The following is a 24,058-nucleotide window of genomic DNA, read 5'->3' as shown; positions in this document are numbered from 1 at the left end:
TCACTAACTCTCCCTGTGGCCAACTCTATGAGTTCAGAGGATTTAAAAATCATGATGCTAGAAGAATACTGCTCGAGGGGGGAAGTTCAGAAGCTGGAGCAGGAACTCTGGAACCTCACGACGACGGACTTTGATGTAGCAGCCTACACTGCTAGGTTTAACAATTTGGCGGTGCTATGTCCCGGGATGGTCACCCCGAAAAATGGTGATAAACAAACACTTGAATTCAATAAAAGATAAAATAGAAGGGTAAAATGGTCATTTTAATAATTTAGCATAGCAATTCAGATGTCACAACCAAACAACATGTTAAACATTCAGCTTTTAAAATTTCAGACCCTTTTAAAAATTTAGATCTTTTAAAAATTCAGATATTACCAATAATTTTTGTGTGTAATATTGGTAAGAAGGTTCATGCACAGGAATATGGAAAAATTTACTATTATGTCCCCAGTAAGTTTTTATATTTTGTTACATGATATGTAAAAAAAAATTATGTGTATTACAATGTTGTTAAAGAATGCATACATTATTAGAGGTAAAACATCTATATACATAGACGTTCTTTGACGATACATTGGATGATTGATTTAAAGAAGATTTGAAGAAGACAAAGATGAAAAATGAAAGAAACATATTTATTATTATATATTTATTTTATTTAATGTTAAAAGCTATTTTATATAAAAATTGTTATTCAATATCGGAAAATAAAAAATTAAGATATAAAGGTAAAGTATTTAATTATTTATTTATTTTTATAAGTATTAAAAATATTTTTATATAATGATAAGTTTTTTTATAAACAAACTTGGTATGATTTTGAAAAGACATTAAAAAAACTTATAGAATAAGCCAAATTTATGCACATTCTTTTTTTTTTTTTAATGTTTTTTCAAAATCATAATCATTCCACCATGCCACTATGTTCCGTCACACCATGACACTCTCCTGAAGACCATATGAGCAGTCAAAGGTCCCATAAACGCTGAGCTATGTTCCAATGCGGTCGCCTTCACAGGTTTTATCTTGCTCCCTCCTCGATCATACATCCTAACCACTCAACAGTAAACGTCGTCATAGTTATCTGCCACGTAAACCGAAGTAGTAAAATAAGGTTTTAAAATCCGTGTTTAAATCACATTTTCAAGTCCATTTTCCATCGCTTTTTGATAAAAAGCATCATCCAATTCAAATGTACAATAATAGTGTGAGCAGTGATTTGCTGCCGCCGACGGAGACAATTGCCGTGACATAGACGCCGTCTCCGCCGTGGATGGGCCAGTCACACTCAATTACAACCGGAATTGCTAATCGCCGAAGAGATAACGTCGTCGATCACAGTTGCAGATCGATGGCGATAGCGCCTAAAGATCCCAAGGAACTTCGTTCGTTTTTAACGGAGGAAAAGGTTCAGGAGGAGGAATGTGATTCCGGAGATATATCAATTCTTCCAGACGCGTGTCTGGCTTGCATTTTCCAGTTACTCGGATCCGGCGATCGGAAGCAATGTTCACTCGTTTGCCGGCGGTGGCTTGAAATCGAGGGACAGAGTCGTCACCGTCTCTCTCTCAACGCTGAATCGGAACTAATTTCCGTCGTTCCGTCTCTCTTCTCTCGATTTGACTCCGTCACGAAACTCTCCCTCAAATGTGACCGTAGATCCGTGAGCATCGGCGACGAAGGGCTAATTTTAATCTCTCAACGTTGCCAAAACCTTACGCGCCTCAAACTCCGATCATGTCGACAAGTAACGGACTTAGGGATGATCAGTTTTGCGAAGAACTGCAAAGGTTTGAAGAGGCTTTCGTGTGGATCTTGCACTTTCGGTGCTAAAGGAATGAACGCTATCCTCGATAACTGCTCGGCTCTAGAAGAATTATCGGTGAAGCGATTACGTGGCATCAGTGACGGAGCGGGAGCGGCAGCAGCAGCGGCAGCGGAACCAATTGGACCTGGTTTATCCGCATCATCTCTTAAACTCATCTGCTTGAAGGATCTCTACAATGCACAGTGTTTTGGACCACTGATAATGGGGGCGAAAAATCTCACAACACTAAAGCTATTTAGGTGTTCCGGAGATTGGGATAAACTACTGGAGCTTGTTACTGATCACGTCGAGGGATTGATCGAAGTCCATCTGGAAAGGCTACAGGTGAGTGATGCTGGGCTCACAGCCCTTTCCCGTTGTCAAAACTTGCAAATATTGCACATCTTGAAAACACCAGATTGTTCAAATTTAGGGTTAATTTCTGTTGCTGAGAACTGTAAGCTTTTGAGGAAGCTTCACATCGATGGCTGGAAAACCAACAGAATAAACGATGAAGGGTTGATCGGCGTCTCCAAACACTGCCCTAACCTTCAGGAGCTAGTGCTTATCGGTGTTAATTCTACTCGTGTAAGCCTAGAACTCCTAGCTACAAATTGCCAGAAGTTAGAGCGATTAGCATTATGTGGAAGTGAAACAATTGGGGATGCTGAGATTTCCTGCATAGCTGAGAAATGCACAGCTTTGAAGAAGCTCTGCATCAAGAGTTGCCCTGTTTCTGATCATGGAATGGAAGCACTTGCAGGTGGTTGCCCTAATTTGGTAAAAGTTAAGGTAAAGAAGTGCCGTGGAGTCACCGGTGATGGTGCTGGGTGGTTGAGGGCTAGTCGGGAGTCACTGGCTGTCAATTTGGACACCACCGAAGTTGAAAGCCAGGATGCCGCCAGTGATGGAGCGGTGGAGAACCCTCCTGCCACCAGCGAAAGTGGTGGCGCCAGTTCTAGCAATACCACTACTAGATCAACATCATTCAAAGCTAGATTAGGGTTTATTGCTGGGAAAACCTTGAGGAAGTGGTCAAGTTTCAATGGTGGCTCTCGGAGTCAATGAGTGGAAATTTTCTGGTTTGCATTATAATTCTTGTTTGACTTTTTAATTGTGTGCTTGTTTTGTGCATTTAGTCTTATGCATTCGAAAATCAGTCTGCATTTATTGCTTTTTTGTTTTTATGAAGCTTGTTATTTACTTATTTATGCATTCTAATGTTTGAAAATTTCATGATGGATATGAGAGGAAACAAGATTTTCATACATGGTTTGAAATTAAGATCAATAAATTGAAAACAAGATTTCATAAAAAAAAAAAAAAGGAAATCGATGGTGTTTATCCTCTAAACAGTGCTTTATTAAGTTCAATGATACAGACACCAAAAAGGATATTGTGGATGAATACAAAGAAATAACAACAGACTCTCATTGATTTGTTTATTATAACATTTAGCTTTCATTTCTTTCGATTACAACATTGTACGTCAAAAAAATCTACACAGTTATAATAATTTGACCCAAATATTGAACAATTTATTTCAAAGTTGTAATTGAAAAATACAATGTTATAATTGGATAAATTATTCATAAGTATAAAGCTCATGTAATCGAAGCAATGAAAATAGAGATGCTATAATGCACAAATAAATAAAAGTACTCTGCTTTTTCTTGCATTTATCACGATGAGAGTTTAGTACTGTGGTGGTGGTGGATACACTCCGATGGAAGGAGGTGGTGGCCAGACACCTGAATTTGCTGGTGGTGCCGACTGTTGAGGGTAGCCTTGTGGTGCTGGATATGTCGTCTGTGGTGGATACGCGGCGGCTTGTGGTGGTGGATATGCAGATGTCTGTGGTGGATACGTGGCGGTTGATGGTGGTGGGTATGTTGTCTGTGGTGGATATGTGGCGGTGGCATTTTGGTAATTTGGAAAAGGGGATGAATTAGGAGGATAAGTTGAGTTACCGGAAGTCGGAGGGTATGTTCCGGGAAAATTGTTTGATCCGGTAGGAGGGTAAGCAGAATTTGGAGGGTAAGATGGTAAAAGTGATGCCATAGGATTCGAATTCGGAGGGTAAGATGGGAAAGAGGAAGATCCAGACATACCAGGAGGCGCCGTAGGATAGACAGATGGTGCGTTTGTGTAGTTCGCCGGAGGTGCACTAGGGTAGTGGGTTGCCGGACCTGGTGGCGGAACAGCCGGGTAAGGGGCGGCTGCTTGTTGTTGCATGCCGCCGTAAGGGGAAGCTGGCATGGGGTTGTAAGGGGTGGCTGTTGGCTGTGGCATGGCGGAGTAATGGGAGGATTGGACAGTGGAAAGGGCGGCGCCAGGTGTTGCATACGCCTGTGCAGGTGGAGCGTATCTAGATGAGTCCATGGCGGCGGCGGTGGAAGAGGAGGAGGAGGAAGAAATGGGTGCACCAACCATCGCCGGAGTTGATTTGTGGGGTTTAATTCGAAGAAGAAGCTGATATAAATGGTTTTCTTGATCGTCTCTTGTGGCAGTTGACTTTATGAGATGAGGGTTTTCCGATCTATAAATCAATAATTAGGAAATGATGAAATATATAATAATCGATCAACTTGAAGTCCAGTTATGCTTATCGACAATTTTATTCCTCGGTTTGACTTGTTCTTACGTTTGACTTTTATGCCCCTTCGCATGTGTAAATGGGATCTTCGAGACAAAGTTGGTGTAGGTACTTGTACGGTGTAAGTTACAAAAATAGTCCATGCACTTTCACCTCATTGGCAAGTTTTCTCCCTTTAGTATTATTAATATATTTTCAGTCGTTAACCTGTGTTTATAAATTATAATGAGAGACACAACACCACGCAAGCTTTTTAAGCCTAATGAACATCAAATAAATGAGCAAGAAAAAGATCTTTTTGGATTTTTTTTTTTTTTTCTACTGTTAGTCTAATGAACATCAAATATTATACAAGTTCTAAAGTTTTGTTTAAATGCAATCTAAAGAAACATTGTAGTTTACATCAATTTTGTGGATGTTGAAGATGTTGCAAGGAGATTTGTGAATCTGTCAAAAATTACTGATATTCTTGAGGTGTTATTTATGAAATTAGTAGAAAGAAATATTTGATAAAATATGTATTTTGACGGTATTTGTTCATTTGGAGAAAACTGTAATTCGTAAGAAAATACTGAAAAAAGTATTTGGTATCTCAAAATAAGAGATACATGTTAACATTGAAGTAATAAATTGAAGTATGAAGAGTTTTGTGCCAAAAAGAAAAGTTTGAGAGCTTGATGGTCTAGATGAGAAATTGGAAAGTTCAAAACTCTTATCTCATTTGCTTACACGCATCAAGAATTTAAGCGGTGGGAGGCTGGTTGAGGAAAAAGAGAATTCATATTCATACATAAGAATACGTGAATAGTCCGGGATATCTTTTTACTAACTACTAACAATCATATTTAACTAGTGTTAGGGTTGGGATTACTTATATAAGCATTTACCAAAAAGCTTCTTGTCTAGTTCTATTCTAGTAGTATTAGGTATTGCTTCTTTTTTTTAAGATGATATCCATCGTAAACATATCATCAGGGTCGTTCCAAACATATTTTGGGTCCGTGACGAAAAGGAACAAAAGGGCCCTTAAAATACACATATTTCATCAATTTTTTTATAATAACTTAATAATTGAAAGAAATTTAGTTGTACTAGCTTCTAAATGTAACATTATATATATAAAATACATAAAAATTTTGGGCCCCTATAAACAATAGGTCCCGGACGGTCGCTCCTATTGTCCACCCTCTGGAACAGGCCTGCATACCATTAATAATAATAATAATAATAATAATAATAATAATAATAATAATAATAATAATAATAATAATAATAAAAGAACTTATTTAAGCATTTAAATAGATAATCATTAGATTAAACTAGGGAAGAATCGCAAAGCTACGTAAAAAAAATGAACAAAACGGAAAGATTTTATTAGGTGAAACAAAGATGCCAACAATAAATTGCAAATCCAAAAGCTGAAAATCTAGTATGTGATGTCTTTAGCCTTCATTTCAGACATGAGAAATATATATGTTCTCAAATGTAGTATAACTTTCATCTCTAACCTGAAAGGGCAAAATAAGAAAAGATTAAAGTGAACTTATAGAATCAAACATTCAAAAAGGTTACGTAAATTATCACACCTTAGTTCCTGTAAGAACAAACTTCCCAGAAACAAAAATTAGCAGAACAATTATCGGTTGTTTCATTCGACATGTCATGGATACCTCATTTTAGTGTTTCCCCAAAAAACTCAATGTAAATCTGTTATGCATCAACTTAAATCAACTTATTCCCTCTCAAACATTTAGCCAAATAACAGACGAATGAAAAAAAATAACAAAAAAATGATTGTTCTTCAAAATGTTCACATGGCTTAATAAAAAAAAAGTTTCAATACTTTACCATTCCACATGAAAATATAATATGAACATTCACTTATGGCATGCAACCAATAAGCCACCAAGTGGAACCATAACTGCACCTGCTTAAAAAAGTTTGCTTATAAACATAAAATGTTCTTTTTGGGAAAAATGAAAATCATCTTCTAACCTCCTAATACCACATGTGCAGAAGTTTTATTATGCCCCTTTATAAAAAAATTCAAAGGATTAACGTAAATCTTACAATTTAAGATTTTTATAAAAAATCCAGTGACTTTACTGTTGATGGTGATGGGATCAACTTCTTTTACCCTTTGTTAGAAGCCTAGGGTCTTGAACATTCTGTTACAGTGACAAAAAGAATTAAACATAAAGAAGTTGTAAGATATGAATCTTTTAACCATTTTTAGTGACACAGTAGTATTTTGCAACATGTGAATGACCCACCAAAAATCAATTTTCATAATTTCCTAATATACAAAATAACTAAATCTTATACTATATTTTTGTCAATTTCTAATACATATTCCATTTCCTATACTAAGAAGGATAAACACATAAGGAAGCTTATGTAACAAATCTATTATAGTATATAATAAGTAGGAAATAATATAGTATATCAAAATCACTAATAAAGCTTCATAATTTGTATTTCTTTAAAGGACATCTTAACGGTATATTATATTTCCTTTATCTTTGTTTTCATCAATAGCGGGGATAGCTCATTCGCTCACCACCGGGTAAACAAAATTGAGACTGCCTTCCCCAAATCTTTATGATACAATACTGTTTTCAATTTCTTTCTTCATTGACTTTAATTTCCCCAAAATTTACAGAAAACAGGAAAGAAGACATCGATAAAAGAAGAGAATAATAGAAAATCCAAAACTAACATTGCCACCCATTTATACTGATCATATCTCCGGACAGATTGGCGGAGCTCCGGCGGCAGTTGGTGGTAATCCAGTAGTTATCAAAGAAATCCCAGAATTCGGCTCCATCCAACACACACCTTTTTGAAGAACCCTAGCGGAGGCAGGAGATGGTCACCCAAGTTAAGTACACAAAAATTAGATGAAGCAGTAGATGAAATCGAAGGTACAGTTCCACATACCGTATAAAATCAGTTTCATGGAGATCGATTTGGTATAAATATCACTCTAAACGATCGATTGGATGACACTGGAGGTGGGAGGAGACGGTACGGACGAAACCGACTCAAGATATCGGAAGGTAAGATGCCTTCATATAAGCAATCAAGGAGATAAAATAGTCGGAGTCGGTAACATTTGTGGGTCGATTGGACGGAGGCTGATTGAAGACAGATGCGGTGGAGATAGAGAAAACAGGGAACAAATGGAGAAGAAAACAATGGATCGGGGGTGATATCAATCGATGGGAGGTGGGATATCGGGTTGCTTCAAATGGAAACAGATACCTGTGATGGAGTACATCAATAGCTCAAAACCTACGTACAGCTATTTGCAAGCAACCAAGGCATTGGAAGAGAACGAAGGCGGCTACACAAAGCCGATAAGGCGTGAGAAGGAGAAGCTAATGGGTTTCTTCCAGGGCAGTCGGTTGAGAGAAACCGAAAAGAAAATGGGATTTGTGGTGCCTTGGCAACAGAGAAAACATAGACGAAGGAGATAAAGCGGTGGAAGGATCCAGTGAGTATGATTGAGGGTGAGTAAGCGAGAAGAAACAAAGGAAGAGATCACGTATCGTATCCTCTCAGTATGAGAAGGCTGTGCACATGTAAGACAAGAGCAAGATAGGAAACAAAATAAAAAAACTAAACAAATCCCACCAATCACACCCAAATACTGTTCACCCGCACTTTTATATATATATATATATATATATATATATATATATATATATATATATATATATATATATATATATATATATATATATATATATATATATATATATATATATATATATATATATATATATATATATATATATATATATATATATATATATTACACAAACATACCTTATAGTTTGAGATAAATTAAAATGTGGTCTTTAGTTTTTAATTTTTTTCTTTAATTCAATTTATCTTATGATAACAGTTTCCAAAATAATCAAGTTCAGTTATTATTTTATTTATTTATTTTTTGTTTTCAAAGATGATTCATGTAGTTTGAAAACTTTTAACGAATCGTTCTTATGGCGAACTCGACCACTTTTCTTCTGTTAAGTCTAAATACGTGTGAGACATGTGAGGGTAAAATTACCTTTTCCATACCATGAAGTAGGGGTGAGCATTTGAACCAGTGGACTGGGTCGGACCGGTTTTTTGGACCCCCGGACCGGTTCTCGGTTCTAAGATTTCATCAAAACCGGTCCGGATTTTTTCTCGGTTCGGTTCGGTTTTTACCGGGTTTAGAACCGGTTGGACCCGCTTTAAAAAAAATTTCAATTTAGTCGGCTTTGCTAATTTGCTTTGAGTCTTTGATGACTTAGAGTTTTCTTCCCTACCCATAACTACGTATTCGTAAGACACATAGAATATATCTTCGAATCTTCGATCATCAGAATCCAAGCGTGAAGTCGAACGCACCCCTTCTCCAAGTCGCAACCTCGCTAGTGGCAATTCTCGATTTTACAAGTTTTGTTCCTTCCCAATTCTCTCAAGTCTCAACGATCTCAAGTTCTCAACCTTCTGTCCTTCTCGGCTTCTCCCTCTCTCAAGTGAAAATCGATTTATGTGAAACTCAAAATACTCAAGTGTCGATTTAGAAGTAATGGAATCAAAAAACCAGAATGCTAATTGGATTGGAGATCATGGTGATGAAACTCAAGTAAGGGTTACGATTTTTGCTTCTCCCTCACCAACGCATTTAATGCTAAGGTCGTGTTGCCATCTAGACATACGATATCCCGGAATGTTCCCAAGTTTTACATAGAAGAAAGAAGCAAAATGCTTCAATTTTTAAGTAACCCAAACACCGCTATACATTTGACAACGGACACTTGGATATCTTCTTATCAAATGACTACTTACATGGTGGTCACGGCTCACTTCATAGATGAGAATTGGATAATGCACAAGAGAATTATAAACTTTAGGGAGATAGAAAGCCATAAGGGAGAGGATATGGGCCGAGAATTACTCGATTGTATTCACGGATGGGGAATGAAAAATGTCATGATCATTACCTTGGACAACACCGTTACAAACGACAAAACAATTGACTTTTTGGTAAAAAAAATTGCCCAATCTTTACGATGATGGAAAGCATTTCCAAGTTAGGTGTATGACCCACATTTTAAACCTTATCGTAAAGGATGGACTAAAATACCAAAACTATCATGTTGAGTGTATCCAAAAGGCGGTACGGTATATTAGATTGTCACCACAAAGAATAAACAAGTTCAAGAAGGCGATGAAAAATTGTGGCTTACAAACGAAGAAGTTTCTATGTGGTGACACCCCTACCTGATGGAACTCGACTTTTGAGTTATTGAAGTCCGCATACCAGTTACGAGAGGAATTTATGGAATTTGGCATAAGGGGTAATATTTATTTTTAAGTTATATTTCAGCTTTTCAACAACATTTTAAAAATTTTGTAATCTGTGGGAGTTTTTAAACAACTATAACTCATTCGTTTTAAGTCGGATTGACCTGCGGTTTTTTCCAATATTTAGTTTACAGCTTGTAGATGAATTTAGACTATAATTTTGTTGATTTTGGTATTATATTCAATGAGTTGTAGTCTTTCAAAGTTGAGCTATCAAAGCTGAAAATTTTCAGCTTTTTAGCAACATTTTAATAATTTTGTAATCTGTGGAACTTTTTAAACAACCATAACTCATTCGTTTTAAGTCGGATTAAAACGCGGTTTTTTCCAAGGTTTAATTCACAGTTTGTAGATGCATTTAGACTATAATTTTGTTGATGTTGGTATTATATTCAATGAGTTATAGTCTTTCAAAGTTGAGCTATCAAAACTGGAAAATTCCAGCTTTTCAACAACATTTTTAAAATTTGTAATCTGTGAAATTTTTTAAACAACCATAACTCATTCATTTTAATTTCGATTGACATGCGGTTTTTTCAAATGTTTAATTCACAGTTTGTAGATGAATTTAGACTATAATTTTGTTGATTTTGGTATTATATTTAGTGAGTTACAATCCTTCAAAGTTGAGCCATCAAAGCTAAAATATTTCAGCTTTTTAGATATTATTTTAGACTATAATTCTGAATTTTATATATCTTTGACAGATAAATCATATGAAAGGGATTTTAGTAGAGTACCGGAAAATTATGACTTTGAAGTTGTAACCGAAATGGCGAAGTTCTTTGAAAAATTCAAGACAAAAACAAAACTTGTTTCGGCTACATCAAAACCTTTAATAAATCTTTTTATCCGGGAAGTCATAGATGTGGACATACATTTAAGAAACTGGTCAACCAAACCAATGTTTCTCAAAATGGTAAAAGACATGAAGACAAAATACGACAAGTATTGGGGTACATACAACAAGATGAACGATTTTATGTACTTTGCGGTTTTACTTGATCCTACACCAAATCACATTTTTTGTTACATGCTTTTAAAATAAAATGATCAGATAAATGGAAGTGATGGAACTGTGATTGACCCCCGCGGACATAGACATCAAAGCACGTCAAATGGTCCGAGAGATTGAGAATATGATGGAGAATTTATTTATGACATACTTGAAACGATTTGACAACGGTGGATCATCTCAACAAGAAGCGAGTCAAAAAGTCATTGATGTTGATGATAATAACGATTTTTTCGGTGATTTTCTTTGTACGGGAGGTAGCAACTCGGATCCAACAGATAACGAGTTTCGAACTTATTTGAAAGAGAATATAGTTAATTATAAAAATATTTTTCAATTCTTGGGTGGTGGAGACTAAACGCAATTAGGTTCCCGACAGTTGCTCGGATGTCGAAAGGTGATTACTTTGTTTTAGTCTTTCATAGTTTCTTTATAAATTAACGTTGTTACAGTTTAATTCTTTTTTGTTAGACATATTGGCGATACAAATCTCAAGTGTGGCGTCCGAGTCCGCGTTTAGCACATGTGGTAGAGTTGTAACTTGTAAGTGAGTATCATACTAGTTTATTGACTTTGATAGTTGAAGCTTTGTTATGCACCCAAGATTGGTTGAGAAAGTCTACAAATCCGATAATTGACAATGTTGATGACATCTTGAACGATGATGATATAGCTTTGGGTAAAAAATTCCAATCGTTATTCTTTTTTTATACAATTATTACTTTTTATTAAATACTAACAACGTTTTCATTTGTGTTTATGTAGAGATTGCACAAGCTTTGAACATGTTAGATATGGATGACAATGATATGGGGAAGAGGCCAATTCAAGATTAGATTATGAGTTTATGAAGTTTGTTAGTTTGATTGATTTTAAAGTTTAAACTATGATTTTTGGTGTTACGGTAATACTTTTGTATGTTTGTCTTATGATTGTTAACTTTTGTTGGTAAACTTCATTTATATGTTAGTTGCTTTTATTTGGAAAATTGATTTTGCAAGTTATGCATGAAACGGAAACGTAATCATTTTTACAATTTGTATCGTATCAAACTCAACAACATATTTGTTTTAACGAGTTCTATGAAACCTAAAACCTTATTTTAATGATTTGTACTCTATGCAATTAAAGTTGTACTGGTCCAAACGAGTCTAAGACACGGAAAACCCGGACCTGGACCCGAACACGGACACGGACACGGACACGACTCATCTGGTCCGGTCCACAGTCCACAAAATTCTCCATAACCGGTACGGTCCAAATGCTCACCCTACCGTGGAGCATTATTGAAGGTTTGTCTAATTTATATTTATTAACTTATTTTATTAGTAAAAAAATTACCCTCACCCCCCAACAGCACATCATCCCTTCAAAATCCCAAGCCCTAATTTCAATGATAGAAACTCATTCATTCCTTGACCACCAATATCGTTGCACCTCTTCATGGTGGTATTCTTGTCGGAATATGATCATACACCCCTGTAAACATTCCCAAATGCTCCATGTCGAATTATCTGCATTGGGTCAAAGCCTTTATGTAACATCCAAAATTTTCAATAAATTTTAACTTTTCAAAAACAACTAATTTTTTCCATAAAATGTTTACAAAACCAAGGTTTCAAAAGTATTATTCAAAATCAGAGTATCCCAAGATCTAGTGTCATAAAAACGTGAAGATGTACACGATCACGCCTTCGCTTTCCCATTATCCTCTGAAATACATGAAACAATAAACTGAACTCGTAAGCACGAAGTCTGATGAATTTCCCCCAAAGTACCACAACACGACAAAAACAATAGCATGCATCTGTGATCCTTCAGCATGACTGGATCACTTCACAGGCCTACAAACAATCTGAACCGTTCTCAGAGCCTTCAACATGACTGGACCACTACACCAGGCCTACAACCTACCCTGGATGTCTTGGCTTTCAGCATAAAGCCTTCAACATGACTGGACCACTCTCCGGGCCTTTGGCCTGACTGGACCGCCTCACAGGCCTTCAGTCTATCCAGACCACCCTGGATGTCTTGGCCTTCAGCATAAAGCAGGACCGCCTCAACCCAACTGACCATAACACATCAACATATATCATACCAATCAATCAATAACAGCAGATACAGGTAGTCATACAGATCTAACAGATCACTATAGCACAACAACATTCTATCTACCAGGATATAGATCTAACAGATCACTATAACATAGCAAAATCCTATATATCAGGATACACATCTAAAAGATCACTACAAAACAACAACATATGATAAAGTAGGATATCAATCTAATGGGCCGGCCTTGGTGCATTCGACCCGTAAGTACAGTGAGGAAAACTCACCTCCCAGTCTGACAAATAGCTGAACAATACACAGCTTTGAATACCGGCTCTACAGGTCACCTATTTAATAGATAGAGACCAGGGCTTAACTATAGCTCAAAATACCCAAAATACCCTTAAGTCAAACTTGGTCAATCCTGGTCAAAGTCAAAGTTAATGGTCAAGGTTCAAAAGTCAATATTTCTTCCCAGCGGAGTACGCCCTACATAACAAGAGAGTACGCCCAGCGTACTCTGATGTTGACCAAAAACGGGGCGCTAACTGCGTACGTGCAGCGTACCACCAACTACGCCCAACGTACGTAACCCAGTCCCAAAACTCCATTAAGAGCTTATTCCATTAAGTCCTTAGTTCCAATACTCAGATCCAAGCCCAAAATGATGTCGCAAGTCATAAAGTTTCCAACTTTATGACTTTGCATGACTATAAAGTGCTTAATGTCCAAAACCCTAAGTTCTTAACCCAATAAGACATTACAACTCTTGCATGGAAGGGATAGAAAGGCCAATATCACATTTTTATGGTTCATAATAGCTCCATAATGGATAAAGTTTCTAAATTTATCAATTAGAATGGTCCCAACAAACAAGATCTAGTCTTTAAGTCTCAAAGGGACCCAAAAGTGCATCTTTTTCAACTTAATCCATTAAGTCCAAGTCTCCAACTTTTAGATCTAAATCAAAATGATGTTTAGATGGATAAAGTTTTCAACTTTATCCATAACAAGGTCACAAACTTTCAAGATCTAAACTTTATGCACTTAAAGTGACCTAAAGCTCATAGCACTCAAAACTAGCTAGATCTAACAACTTCATCATCAAGATTCAAACTTTATACAACTAGAAGAAAGATCAAGGTGAACAAAGTCTGGAAATACAAGCTCCAATGCAACCAACACTTCTTCAATGAGTTCCTTTTTCTCCAAGGTGCACCAAAAACACTCCAAAGCACTTACAAACACCTTCTTTTTTTCTCACAAGGCTCAATCTAGGGTTAGGGTTTCAAGAGAGGGTGTTGGAGAGGTGGAGGCTGAGAATGGAATGGGTTTGGGGAAGTTAAGGAGCTTAAATAGGGCTCAAACGATGAAAATATGGTTTAGGCACTGATCATGTACGCCCAACATACTAGGGATGCCCTAGTACGCCTAGCATACGCGGCTCAACCCAAAACCTCCCTAACTTCAAACGATCATAACTTCTTCGTTCCAACTTTGTTTTTGACGCTCTTTATATCCACAGAAAGGTGTCGAAGAACTCTACAATATTATCTAGAGATGGCAAAAGAAACTGAACCCGGTGGTAAAAACAGAAAACCGACATATTAGGGTCGGGTTTAAGGTCTGTAAATCGGGACCGGGATCGGGTTCGGTATGCTTTTAAAAAAAATTTGCGGGTTTGGTTACGGGGATGGTAAACAAAATACCCGTCCCGATTACCCGAAACCAAAACCGAAACCCGTTAGCTGAAACCATTCGTATATATATATATATATATATATATATATATATATATATATATATATATTAATTTCCTTGAGTTATCTTCTTTGTTGTGAAAGATTTAAAGATAATTTCATAGTATTTAGAGTAATAGTGATGTTATGATTTATGAATGCTAGTGTCTTTATTGTAAATTATAAAAATTATTTTGGATATGAATTTATGCTTGCCACTACAAGAAAACGACCCTTTTACGACGCGCAAACCACGACACTCGTTGATTTATGTTACGCAAAAGAGAGTGACATTAAAAAAGTGTCATCTCTTCAAAAAATTTAACAATAGAGGACACGCATTATTGCGTGCCCTTAAATTAGTGTCTAAACAAAAAAAAAACATGGAGGGCACCTATAATAAAATGCGCGTCGTCTAAGGATGTCGCTTTATAATTTTTAATGGAACGCACGTTCCATCCTTTAACAGTAGGGGGAAATGAAATTCTGAAAAAATTAAAAACCCCGCCTTCCTTTTTTTTCTCCTTTCCCTCTTGCCCAAATTATGGATGCCGCCTACTTCTTCCCTCTCACTTCGACCATCGTTACTTGCAATTCCCGATCATCCGTCGATAAAGGCAACAATAGACTTGCAATTCCTGGTCATCCGCCTACATATCTGAAGTGCCAATGCAACGTGCCTTTGCTTCCCTTTGTCGAGTCACCTATAGAGCTCCATTCTCCACCTGATTCCCCTTTCCCGCCTCAAATAGCCAACTCATCTCTTTTTTCCCTCAAATAGCCGACTCACCTCTTAATACGAGTTTGGTTTCACCCTATTACTTCGCCTGGCCAGAAAATCAGAAGAAAAAGAAGCCGTCGCCTCAAGAAGAGGCAGGAGACTTCTCGGTGGGTTTTCTTTCTTGGCGTCGACGTTTCCCCCAAAACTTCTTGCCACCTACTGCTTGATTCGAAGCGCCGATGCAACGTGCCTCGCTGCCTCTGCTTCCTTTTGTCGAGTCACCCTCTATTAAGAGCTCCAGTCGCCATGTCTTATGCTTTTCAAGGTTTGATTTTTATTTCTATACCGAGTTCGTCTAATTCTTTTCTTTCTCTTCGATTTTGTTGCTACTTTTCTCTCTAGACAACGCGTCGGGTGACATATGGAGGTTCAAACTGTTGAGCTGGGGAGGGCGAGAGGTGACATATGTTCATACAAATGACATTTTGTCAGCTGCCAATAACCTGTTTGTAGAAATGCCTCAAAGAAATATCTTATTCAAGAACTCGTTGTAATGCCTCAAAGAAACATGGCGGGATTTGTTTGACTTTGATTGTAGCCGGTAAGTTTAACCATCTTCTGTAAGAATTCAAACATAGTTCTTTCAGCCTTACAATTATTTTATTGGTTTGTATCTTGTTATATTATGTGATGGATATAAATACCTCTTTCTTCAAATTTCCATCTAAACAAGATTTTCAATATGTCTCCAATCATAATACACATATAATAAGTAAGACTTTGGAGTCTATATTTGTCACTAGGGAAAATGTCTCTTGTTAATCAGTCTTATAGGTTTTGCATGAACATCCTGCTGTTTGTTAGATGGTTTGACCTGGCAATCTTTTGGGCAAACTCAAACCTACCTGAATCGAGCCACCAGTTGACTCATCACCCTAGTGAACCATCATCAAAAGTTAAGCTACTTATTAGATCTCCATGATTCCTTTGATTTTTCTGTTACTTATATTATTAAGATTGGGATTTTATTGTACTTTGTATTTCTAAAGTTAACATAATTTCCAAATCTGGGGCGCTCTTTAGTTTGCCTCCCCTAAAAAACTATGATACAATTTTTGTGTTCCATTTTTGCCATTTCTTATTTGTCTGGTCTTTTAGTGATTGAGTGTGTGTTTAGGTATCTTGTTATGAACATTTCCTTTGGTTTACTTGTAGGAGGTGAGCATTCTATGATCTGTTTACTTCAATGCAGAGCTTATGCTATTTGTTTCTTGCAGTGAATCCCATCATTTACCAGGTACTTTCTTTATCGTGTCATCATGTATAGTCGACTGATTATTTCAATCCTGATTTTCCAGTTGAAATCATGGCATGGATATATTTCATATGGAAGTCTTACAATTTATTGCAAATCATATACTTGAGTTCCATAATCATTTTGCCATTATTCTCCTAATTTGAATATAATCTAGACATATAGAGTAAGTCATAAATACTATATATGAAGTTTCTGATTATACAAATGCACACCGGGAATTATATGCTCGGATACAGCTTTGATTCACCGGTAGAGGCACGATGATCACATGTGAAGTCACGTGCATTCACCACACCTTGTTAAGGGGTATGATTGTAATTTCTCCTTGAAATCAGACCCCTAATGTAAGTCCTCAATTCCCTTCTCATTTCTAGTATTTATGCTGTCTCCTGGCATCACAATTGTATCAAGTACAACCCCTAGAAATCGACCTTCAATGCTGTGTCTTTACCATTGCAGGTATATTTTTCTCCTTGGCTTCTATATTTGAGTGTTTCCTCTTGTCAAGTTATCTTCTGTGTTTCGCTCTTCACCATATTTTTCATAATTAAAACCTTTTCTCTAGCTTAATTGTTAAAATATTTGATACAAATTGTTAAAATATTTGATACAATTTCCTAAGGATTTTAGTCTAGAAATCCGATCATTTTCCGATCTGATTGTTAGTTTACCTCTCCCACTTGAATATGAAGTTACTTCCATGGCTTGACAAAGTTACATTGTTTGATTAATTTGTATTCAGATTAAAGTAAATTGGGTTTGCTGAGATTGCTCCCCTGTTAATCGCACCTTGAAAACTAAATAAAGAACAATATTAGAAATTATGCAAAGGGTATTTTAGGTTATATGATTAGAGAGTACCATGTATTCACAACACATTAAGTGAAGCTCCAAAAGTTACAGCAACTAAGAGGAAAATGATAAATAATGATCTTTTCAATTACTAAGTTGTCAAGAATTATCAATATTATAAATGATAAAGATAACCAAGAAAAGATATATTATTGATATGGTTATAATTCATTTTTTTTCCTAGTTTATGCAGTAAAGTTGTTTTTGAAAATTTGAAGTTTGTTGTTGCAGCTAAGGAGCATGTGGTTGGAAGGTACAACACTGGCCCAAAGCTAGGGGGAAATGATCTTGATGTTCATGGTCTATTTAATGAGTAAGCATTAGGATTTTCCACTCAAGTTAAATCTTTTTATTTTGTGATTATAGTTTTAATATTATTAGGAATGTGCAGATATGTTGGGCATTTTCTATCTATTTGGAAGCTGTTGCTATTCTCCCACGGTTGGTTCTGCTGCAGCGAAGGGGAAATGTTGACAATTTGACTGGTCAATATGTTTTCTTTCGTGGGTATTCTCCCTTCTATATTTTGGCATGATATCATTATGAAGCTGGATAACCATGACTGAATTTATGTTCTTTTTTTCTTCATGATAGAATCTGAAAATGAGATCTTTGAAGAGGTTTTGAGGGGTAAACTCGACTTTTCCTAAGATCCACGACCTAGTATCTCTGAAAGTGCTAAAGATTTGGTTAGGAAAATGCTTATTAAAGACCCCAAAAGACGAATAACAACTCATGGTGTTCTTTGTAAGTCTTGGTTGTTATAAAATTTTCCTATAAGTATTATTTAGGCTTCTTATTGAACATTATTGGCTCCAGAATCAGCAACAACACAAATTGAATCAGCTCTGGAATGCAGTCGCGGATTGGCTCCGGAAAATTGTCAAAGTACGGAAACACAAAAATGTCAAATTTGTAATAAACTATTATTCAATGGATATTTTTTTGTATATGATATTTTGTATGACATTAAATTTTATGAAATGGATTATATTTTTTGTATATGATATTTTATTTTCTATTATGAGACATTAAATGCAAAATTAATTTGAAAATTAGTAAATCTATAAAAAATATATTTTTTAAACATTTAAAATTATCATACGCAAAAATGTGTGTCATCTTCATTTATGACATGGCCTTTCTTGACAGGGACTTTCTTGATACACATTGCGTGTCATTAACATGCGCGTCATAAGGTTACGACACGCAAATGCGTGTCGTCTTCGTTTATGACAGGGCCTTCCTTGATACGCATTGCGTGTCGTAAACGCGCGTCGTAAATGCGCGTCGTAAATGAGCGTCGTGAATGCGCGTCGTCTGTAGACGACGCGCAAAAGCGCGTCGTCTCTCTTTATGACAGGGCCTTCCTTGACGCGCATTTGCGCGTCGTCTGAGCCTTTTACGACGCGCAATGAGCGTCGTAAAAGGCTGTTTTTCTAGTAGTGTGCATCACTAAGTCTAATGGTTTTGTATTCTCATTGCATCAAAATTATTATTATTTTGAATGTTAATTGGGGATCCCTGTTACCCCGTTGGGATACCTGTAGACCCGATAGTGTTTGGTAAATGGGTACCCGTTAGGAATCAAGTTGGTGATGGGATCGATTTTCATATTCGGGGATGGGGACGGGATTACCAAAACCCGTCCCAAACCCGCCCGTGCCATCCCTAATATTATCTAAATATCTTGGACTAGAAACTTCTCAAAAAAAATCCATATTTCATGCAAGGACTCGACCTATGACTTTTCTTTTTCTACCATTCTGCCCAAAACACAATTCAAGGGTAAAATATCTTAACTATCATTACCTCATCCCATAAGGACTTAGATTTTCCTCCTTAAGGCCCAAAACCTTGCACAATCGACTTTCGATCCATGACTCAGAATTGGTAGGAAACAGGATGTTACAATTCTCTCCCACTTAAATTAGATTTCGTCCTCAAATTAGCTCTCGCTTACGTTTCACGATGGAACCCCTAGCCGAAAACATGAAAATTTGATCGGCTCTAAACCTCCTAGACCAATTGTTGTCATGATAATACCGCACACAAGTGCACAATCGCGATGAGAACCAACTAGAAAAATAGAACGGCTGACTATTTATTGCTGTTAAAACCTCCATTAAAAAAAACAAGGTGACTCCTAACGCGAGTCTCATCTATATAACCACTGCAGAGAAGTACGTACAACTCCAACATATTCCACAACTTCCTAGTTATAAGACCAAACTTTTAGTGAGAACACAAAATTCGCGGACTCTCAAAACTACATCACTGAATCAACTCTATCAATATGCTTCCCGAGACCGGAAACCCATCAGATCTAAACCTCTTAACCCATATTCAAGGACTGATATTCATCTATTCGTTGAACTCACCCCTTGTCTTTGACTATGATTACCACCAAACATGCAGAATGAAGTACTCAAAACACATCGATCACGAATTTTAACAAATTCCATGTCCATAAGATGTACCAAAATCTTAAATAAACCCTTGACTCCCTAACACACTGTAACATACATAAAATTCATGAAAATTTTGAACTTTTTGACAAAACCCAAAAACCATCATTGTTTACAAATTGTTTTCAAAATGAGTTCAATATCAGAGTAAACCCAAAATCATAAACAAAACATGAGGAGGTGTACGATCAAGCCTTTGCCTTACCATGACCATCTGAGGTACCTAAAATATAACCCAAAATTGTAAGCCTAAAGCTTAGTGAGTTTGCCCCAAAATACCAATACATAAAAAATAACACAAGAATAATAACAACATACTATGGGCCCAATCAACCATCGAGTTGGAATACCCCAGGCCCCTCAACCATTGGGTTGGAATGCCAACATTTTATGGGTCCAATCATCCATCGGGTTGGAATACCCTAGGCCCTTCAACCATCAGGTTGGAATGCCAACATATTATGGGTCCAATCATCCTCGGGATGGAATACCCTAGGCCCTTAATCATTGGGTTGGAATGCCCCGACCTGTTGGCTTACGTACAAAGCAGTGAAGCCTCAACCACCCCAGGCCCCTCAACCATCGAGTTGGAATGCCATCATACTATGGGTCCAATCATCCTCGGGATGGAATACCTAGGCCCTCAACCATCGGGTTGGAATGCCCCGACCTATTGGCTTACGTATAAAGCAATGAAGCCTCAGCCACCGACCAACCATGTGCACATTGTGACATCCCCATTTTCACAGTCACAAAAGACTGATTTTGTTTATGCTTTAACAAAATCAGAGTACTTCTTTTGATAAAAATGTTGCGGAATTGGTTCCCAGTAAAACATGATAAATACGTTATCAAAGAATTTTCGAAGAAACGTATTTTTATTCATTTTAAAACATTTGGGATGTCATTGTAAATACATAAACATAAGCATAAACAGAACTTACATTAATTTACACTAGTGATCTACACCTCTTTAATCTCTCATTGTAATGGAACTTTGTATCGGCACCTATGATTCGAATAAGCTTGAGTGGGTCAAATTTGGGAAACCTGGAGAGCACATAGGGTTTTCAACCCACAATAATATAATTATTATGTTCAAACATCAAACAATCAACAAAATTACCCATCCCTATTATCTTCTTTACTCTTAAGGATCTACCCTAAAAATTTGTATCTTTCGCATTCGAGCTCTGTTTTCGACGTTCTTTATATCCACGCATAGGCGGGATCGTACTCTACAACTTTCGTTTAGACTCCGTTGGCTAATTTGTAACATCCCATTTAAATAGAATAATTAAAATAATAAACCCAGAACACCGAGAAGTAATTTTACTATTATCTCTAAATATTATTAAAAGAGAAACCTTATGACATCATCTAAAACAATCTGGATCGTTGATTGTGTTTTCTTTATAGGTTTTACACCCTTAGATCAATTTGCTTACGTCACCTTGATCAAACAAGAAGTTCATCCATTATATTAGGAAATTAAATGTAGAAATTGAATGAAAATGATACTTGAATTCTTTCCAAACCTACAAATACAAAATTGGTTCCTTATTAATGTAAACCGTAAATTTAGGCTCTATTCCAATTCAAAATTGCTTTCCAAATACATTATATATTGAAATCTCGGAAACTATTAATTTCAATTTTCAAAAGTTTCGGATATTTTTATGAACTAATACACTTTCAAGCATGATATCTTCTATTTTAAGTTTAAATGAGATTTCAATTGATTACCTGCTAATTTTCATCATATTGACTTGTATATATATTTCAAACCTTTTTAATAATCGATTTACACGAACATTATGTCATAATTCCCACGTAGAAAACAAATGCAAAAAAACTTCAACCTTCCCATAAGTCTGATTAGTCGAATAAATGTATGTATTTCTTTCTTAAATCATTTTAAACTGTAAGTTTGATATTGTTTTCGAAATTATATGTTTTTACTCATTCGTATGGTTCTTTGTTGAATACTTATAATTTGGATGTATAATGTTGTTTTTGAAAAAAAATTTTGATGTTGTGTTCGGTTCTTGGTTCCATCTTTTTAATCGGTAACTATGATCCTATTTTCGAAAACAGTAAACTCAATGTTAAAATTGGATGTTATATATAATGAAATTATGATGTTACATGTGTGTGTATACTTTTGTAAAAAATCTATAGACAAGACAAGAGATGACATGACATAATATAACAGATGGGTTGTACAAAAGACATGAACGCCCTCATTAGAAAGTTTTTTTTATGTCTCAGGTAGTAACAAAATAAGAATAAGAAATATACCTTCTCAACAATTGATGTGAGCTTTAAAGTTAAATATAAGCATGTTGTGAAAGATGAAAATAGGCTCCCGTATTCTTTTTTCAAAAAGAATCGGTACCATACATGGGCAGGTAAGAATGCACGGTATAATAGAAGTGTGCACTCAACTAGAGTCAACATTTGACCCTGAAATACCAAAAACGCCTCTCAGAACCTTCTGAAAAAAATCAGGTATACTCAAGGACCAAAAATGTAATCTACTCTAAACTTAAGTAAAAAAAAAAAGAAAAAAAAAAGAAAAATATAAATTTTGTTGTTATGCTATATGTTTTTTAGTTTTGGTTCAAAGGCAAAATGGTGATTTAAAAAAAAACTTATAGCTACGCTGTTAACTTAGGCAATCATAAAAGTTTTATGAAACAGTGAAACAAGGTCCAAAAACTACAACCTGATTCTTTTAGGGTCCAAAACCAAAAAAAATCAAGTAAACATAGGGACCAAATATGTAAATGACTAAAAATAAATGAAAAAACTTTTGTTTATACTGATCCCCCCTCCCCCGGTTTTGAGGCCATAGTGGTAGATTGAGCTTCACCACTTCTGCCCCTAATTTGCTCTTTGTTTTATAGTAAGGAATGTTCTTTACTACCACTGGATCATTTCTTGCATGTTCAGGATCCATTGATATAATCCCTGTTGTTTTTCAAATTCAATAACAAAACTGTAATTAATTAATTTTTCATTAATGTTAATAAATTATAAATTTATCTCACTTCCTGCTCATCCAAGTTTTCTCATTGCTATAGCATCACGAAGTTGATCATATCACATATTTTTCTAAATAACAAACACTAATATCAACAAAAGAAGCTATTTAATTTCGTAATAAAGTTGAATTAAAAATAAGTAAATAAATAAAAAAGAAATAGAAGAACCTTGTATTACCACCATATTTTATGTTTGACCTCATCACCATATTTAAATCCTCCCATAATTTGAAGTTGTGATTAACCAAAATGCAACAATGCTTGGATCTTTCATGCTATTAATAATATGCTGAAACACAAAAGTAGATGTTTTGAAGTGAGATAATTGTTACAAGAGGAAAAGGGGTAGAATCGTAATTGGCATTTACCCCATAAGGGTTTTTTGTTTTTTTTATTATGTTGTAAGCTTTGTATGGAGGCTCGATAATTTGCAAAGTAAATAAAACTAAAGGGGTGTTTCTTTTTTCCTTCATTAAACTCTATAGTGAATGATTATATGGATAAAGTGTTCTATACATAAAGATTGTAGATAAAGATGGAAAATAAAACGCAATGGATTATGAGAAATCACAAAAAATAAGAACCAAACCTAGGAACCAACATCGAACAAAAACCCTACTTTCTTTACTTCAAAAAAACCAACATACCTACACATACTCAAAACCGTAGAAAGAATTTCTCAAAAAAAATATTATTTCATAAAAAAAGGAGGCTGAAAAAAAAAGATGGTGGTAAACTGAAGAAGGCATATCAAAATCAACAAAAAAACGAAGATATAAACATAAATGATGGACCTGATAAATGATTTCTGTCATATTATCCCTAAAATAAAAAAGAAGCCATCAATGAATCTTAACATTGTCGATGATAGTGACAATAACTTAGCTTAAGGAAAAAAAGATTTGATATTAGAGATGAAGTGGAGGAAGATGATTAGCTTCGTTGCAGATTTATTGGTTATAGTTTCTTTATATTTAATATTGTGGGGGGTTTTATGTGGTTCATTTTGAAGGAACATAAATAAGTTGCTATTTTTTTAAATAAACAGTTATATTTCGCAATATAGCTATAAAATA

At 35.7% G+C, this 24,058-nt stretch overlaps 2 protein-coding genes across 2 annotated transcripts; one reads left to right on the top strand and one right to left on the bottom strand.

Moving 5' to 3' along the window:
• The first annotated feature begins 989 nt into the window (after positions 1–989).
• On the top strand, positions 990–3,017 carry LOC111884840 (F-box protein At1g47056). The gene has a single exon (XM_023881140.3). The coding sequence runs from the start codon at positions 1,277–1,279 to the stop codon at positions 2,876–2,878; it is 1,602 nt and encodes a 533-aa protein (XP_023736908.1). The 5' UTR covers positions 990–1,276; the 3' UTR covers positions 2,879–3,017.
• A 488-nt stretch (positions 3,018–3,505) lies between these two features.
• Positions 3,506–6,070, bottom strand: LOC111884841 (uncharacterized). The gene is made up of 4 exons (XM_052771116.1): positions 5,993–6,070; positions 5,902–5,914; positions 4,614–4,665; positions 3,506–4,349 (listed from the first exon to the last, which is right to left on the bottom strand). The coding sequence occupies exons 1-4, from the start codon at positions 6,068–6,070 to the stop codon at positions 3,506–3,508; spliced, it is 987 nt and encodes a 328-aa protein (XP_052627076.1).
• Positions 6,071–24,058: the final 17,988 nt, after the last annotated feature.

Source organism: Lactuca sativa, chromosome 4 (assembly GCF_002870075.4).
Source record: "Lactuca sativa cultivar Salinas chromosome 4, Lsat_Salinas_v11, whole genome shotgun sequence".
Classification (NCBI taxonomy): Eukaryota; Viridiplantae; Streptophyta; class Magnoliopsida; order Asterales; family Asteraceae; genus Lactuca; species Lactuca sativa.
This window is presented reverse-complemented; position numbering and strand designations above follow the sequence as displayed.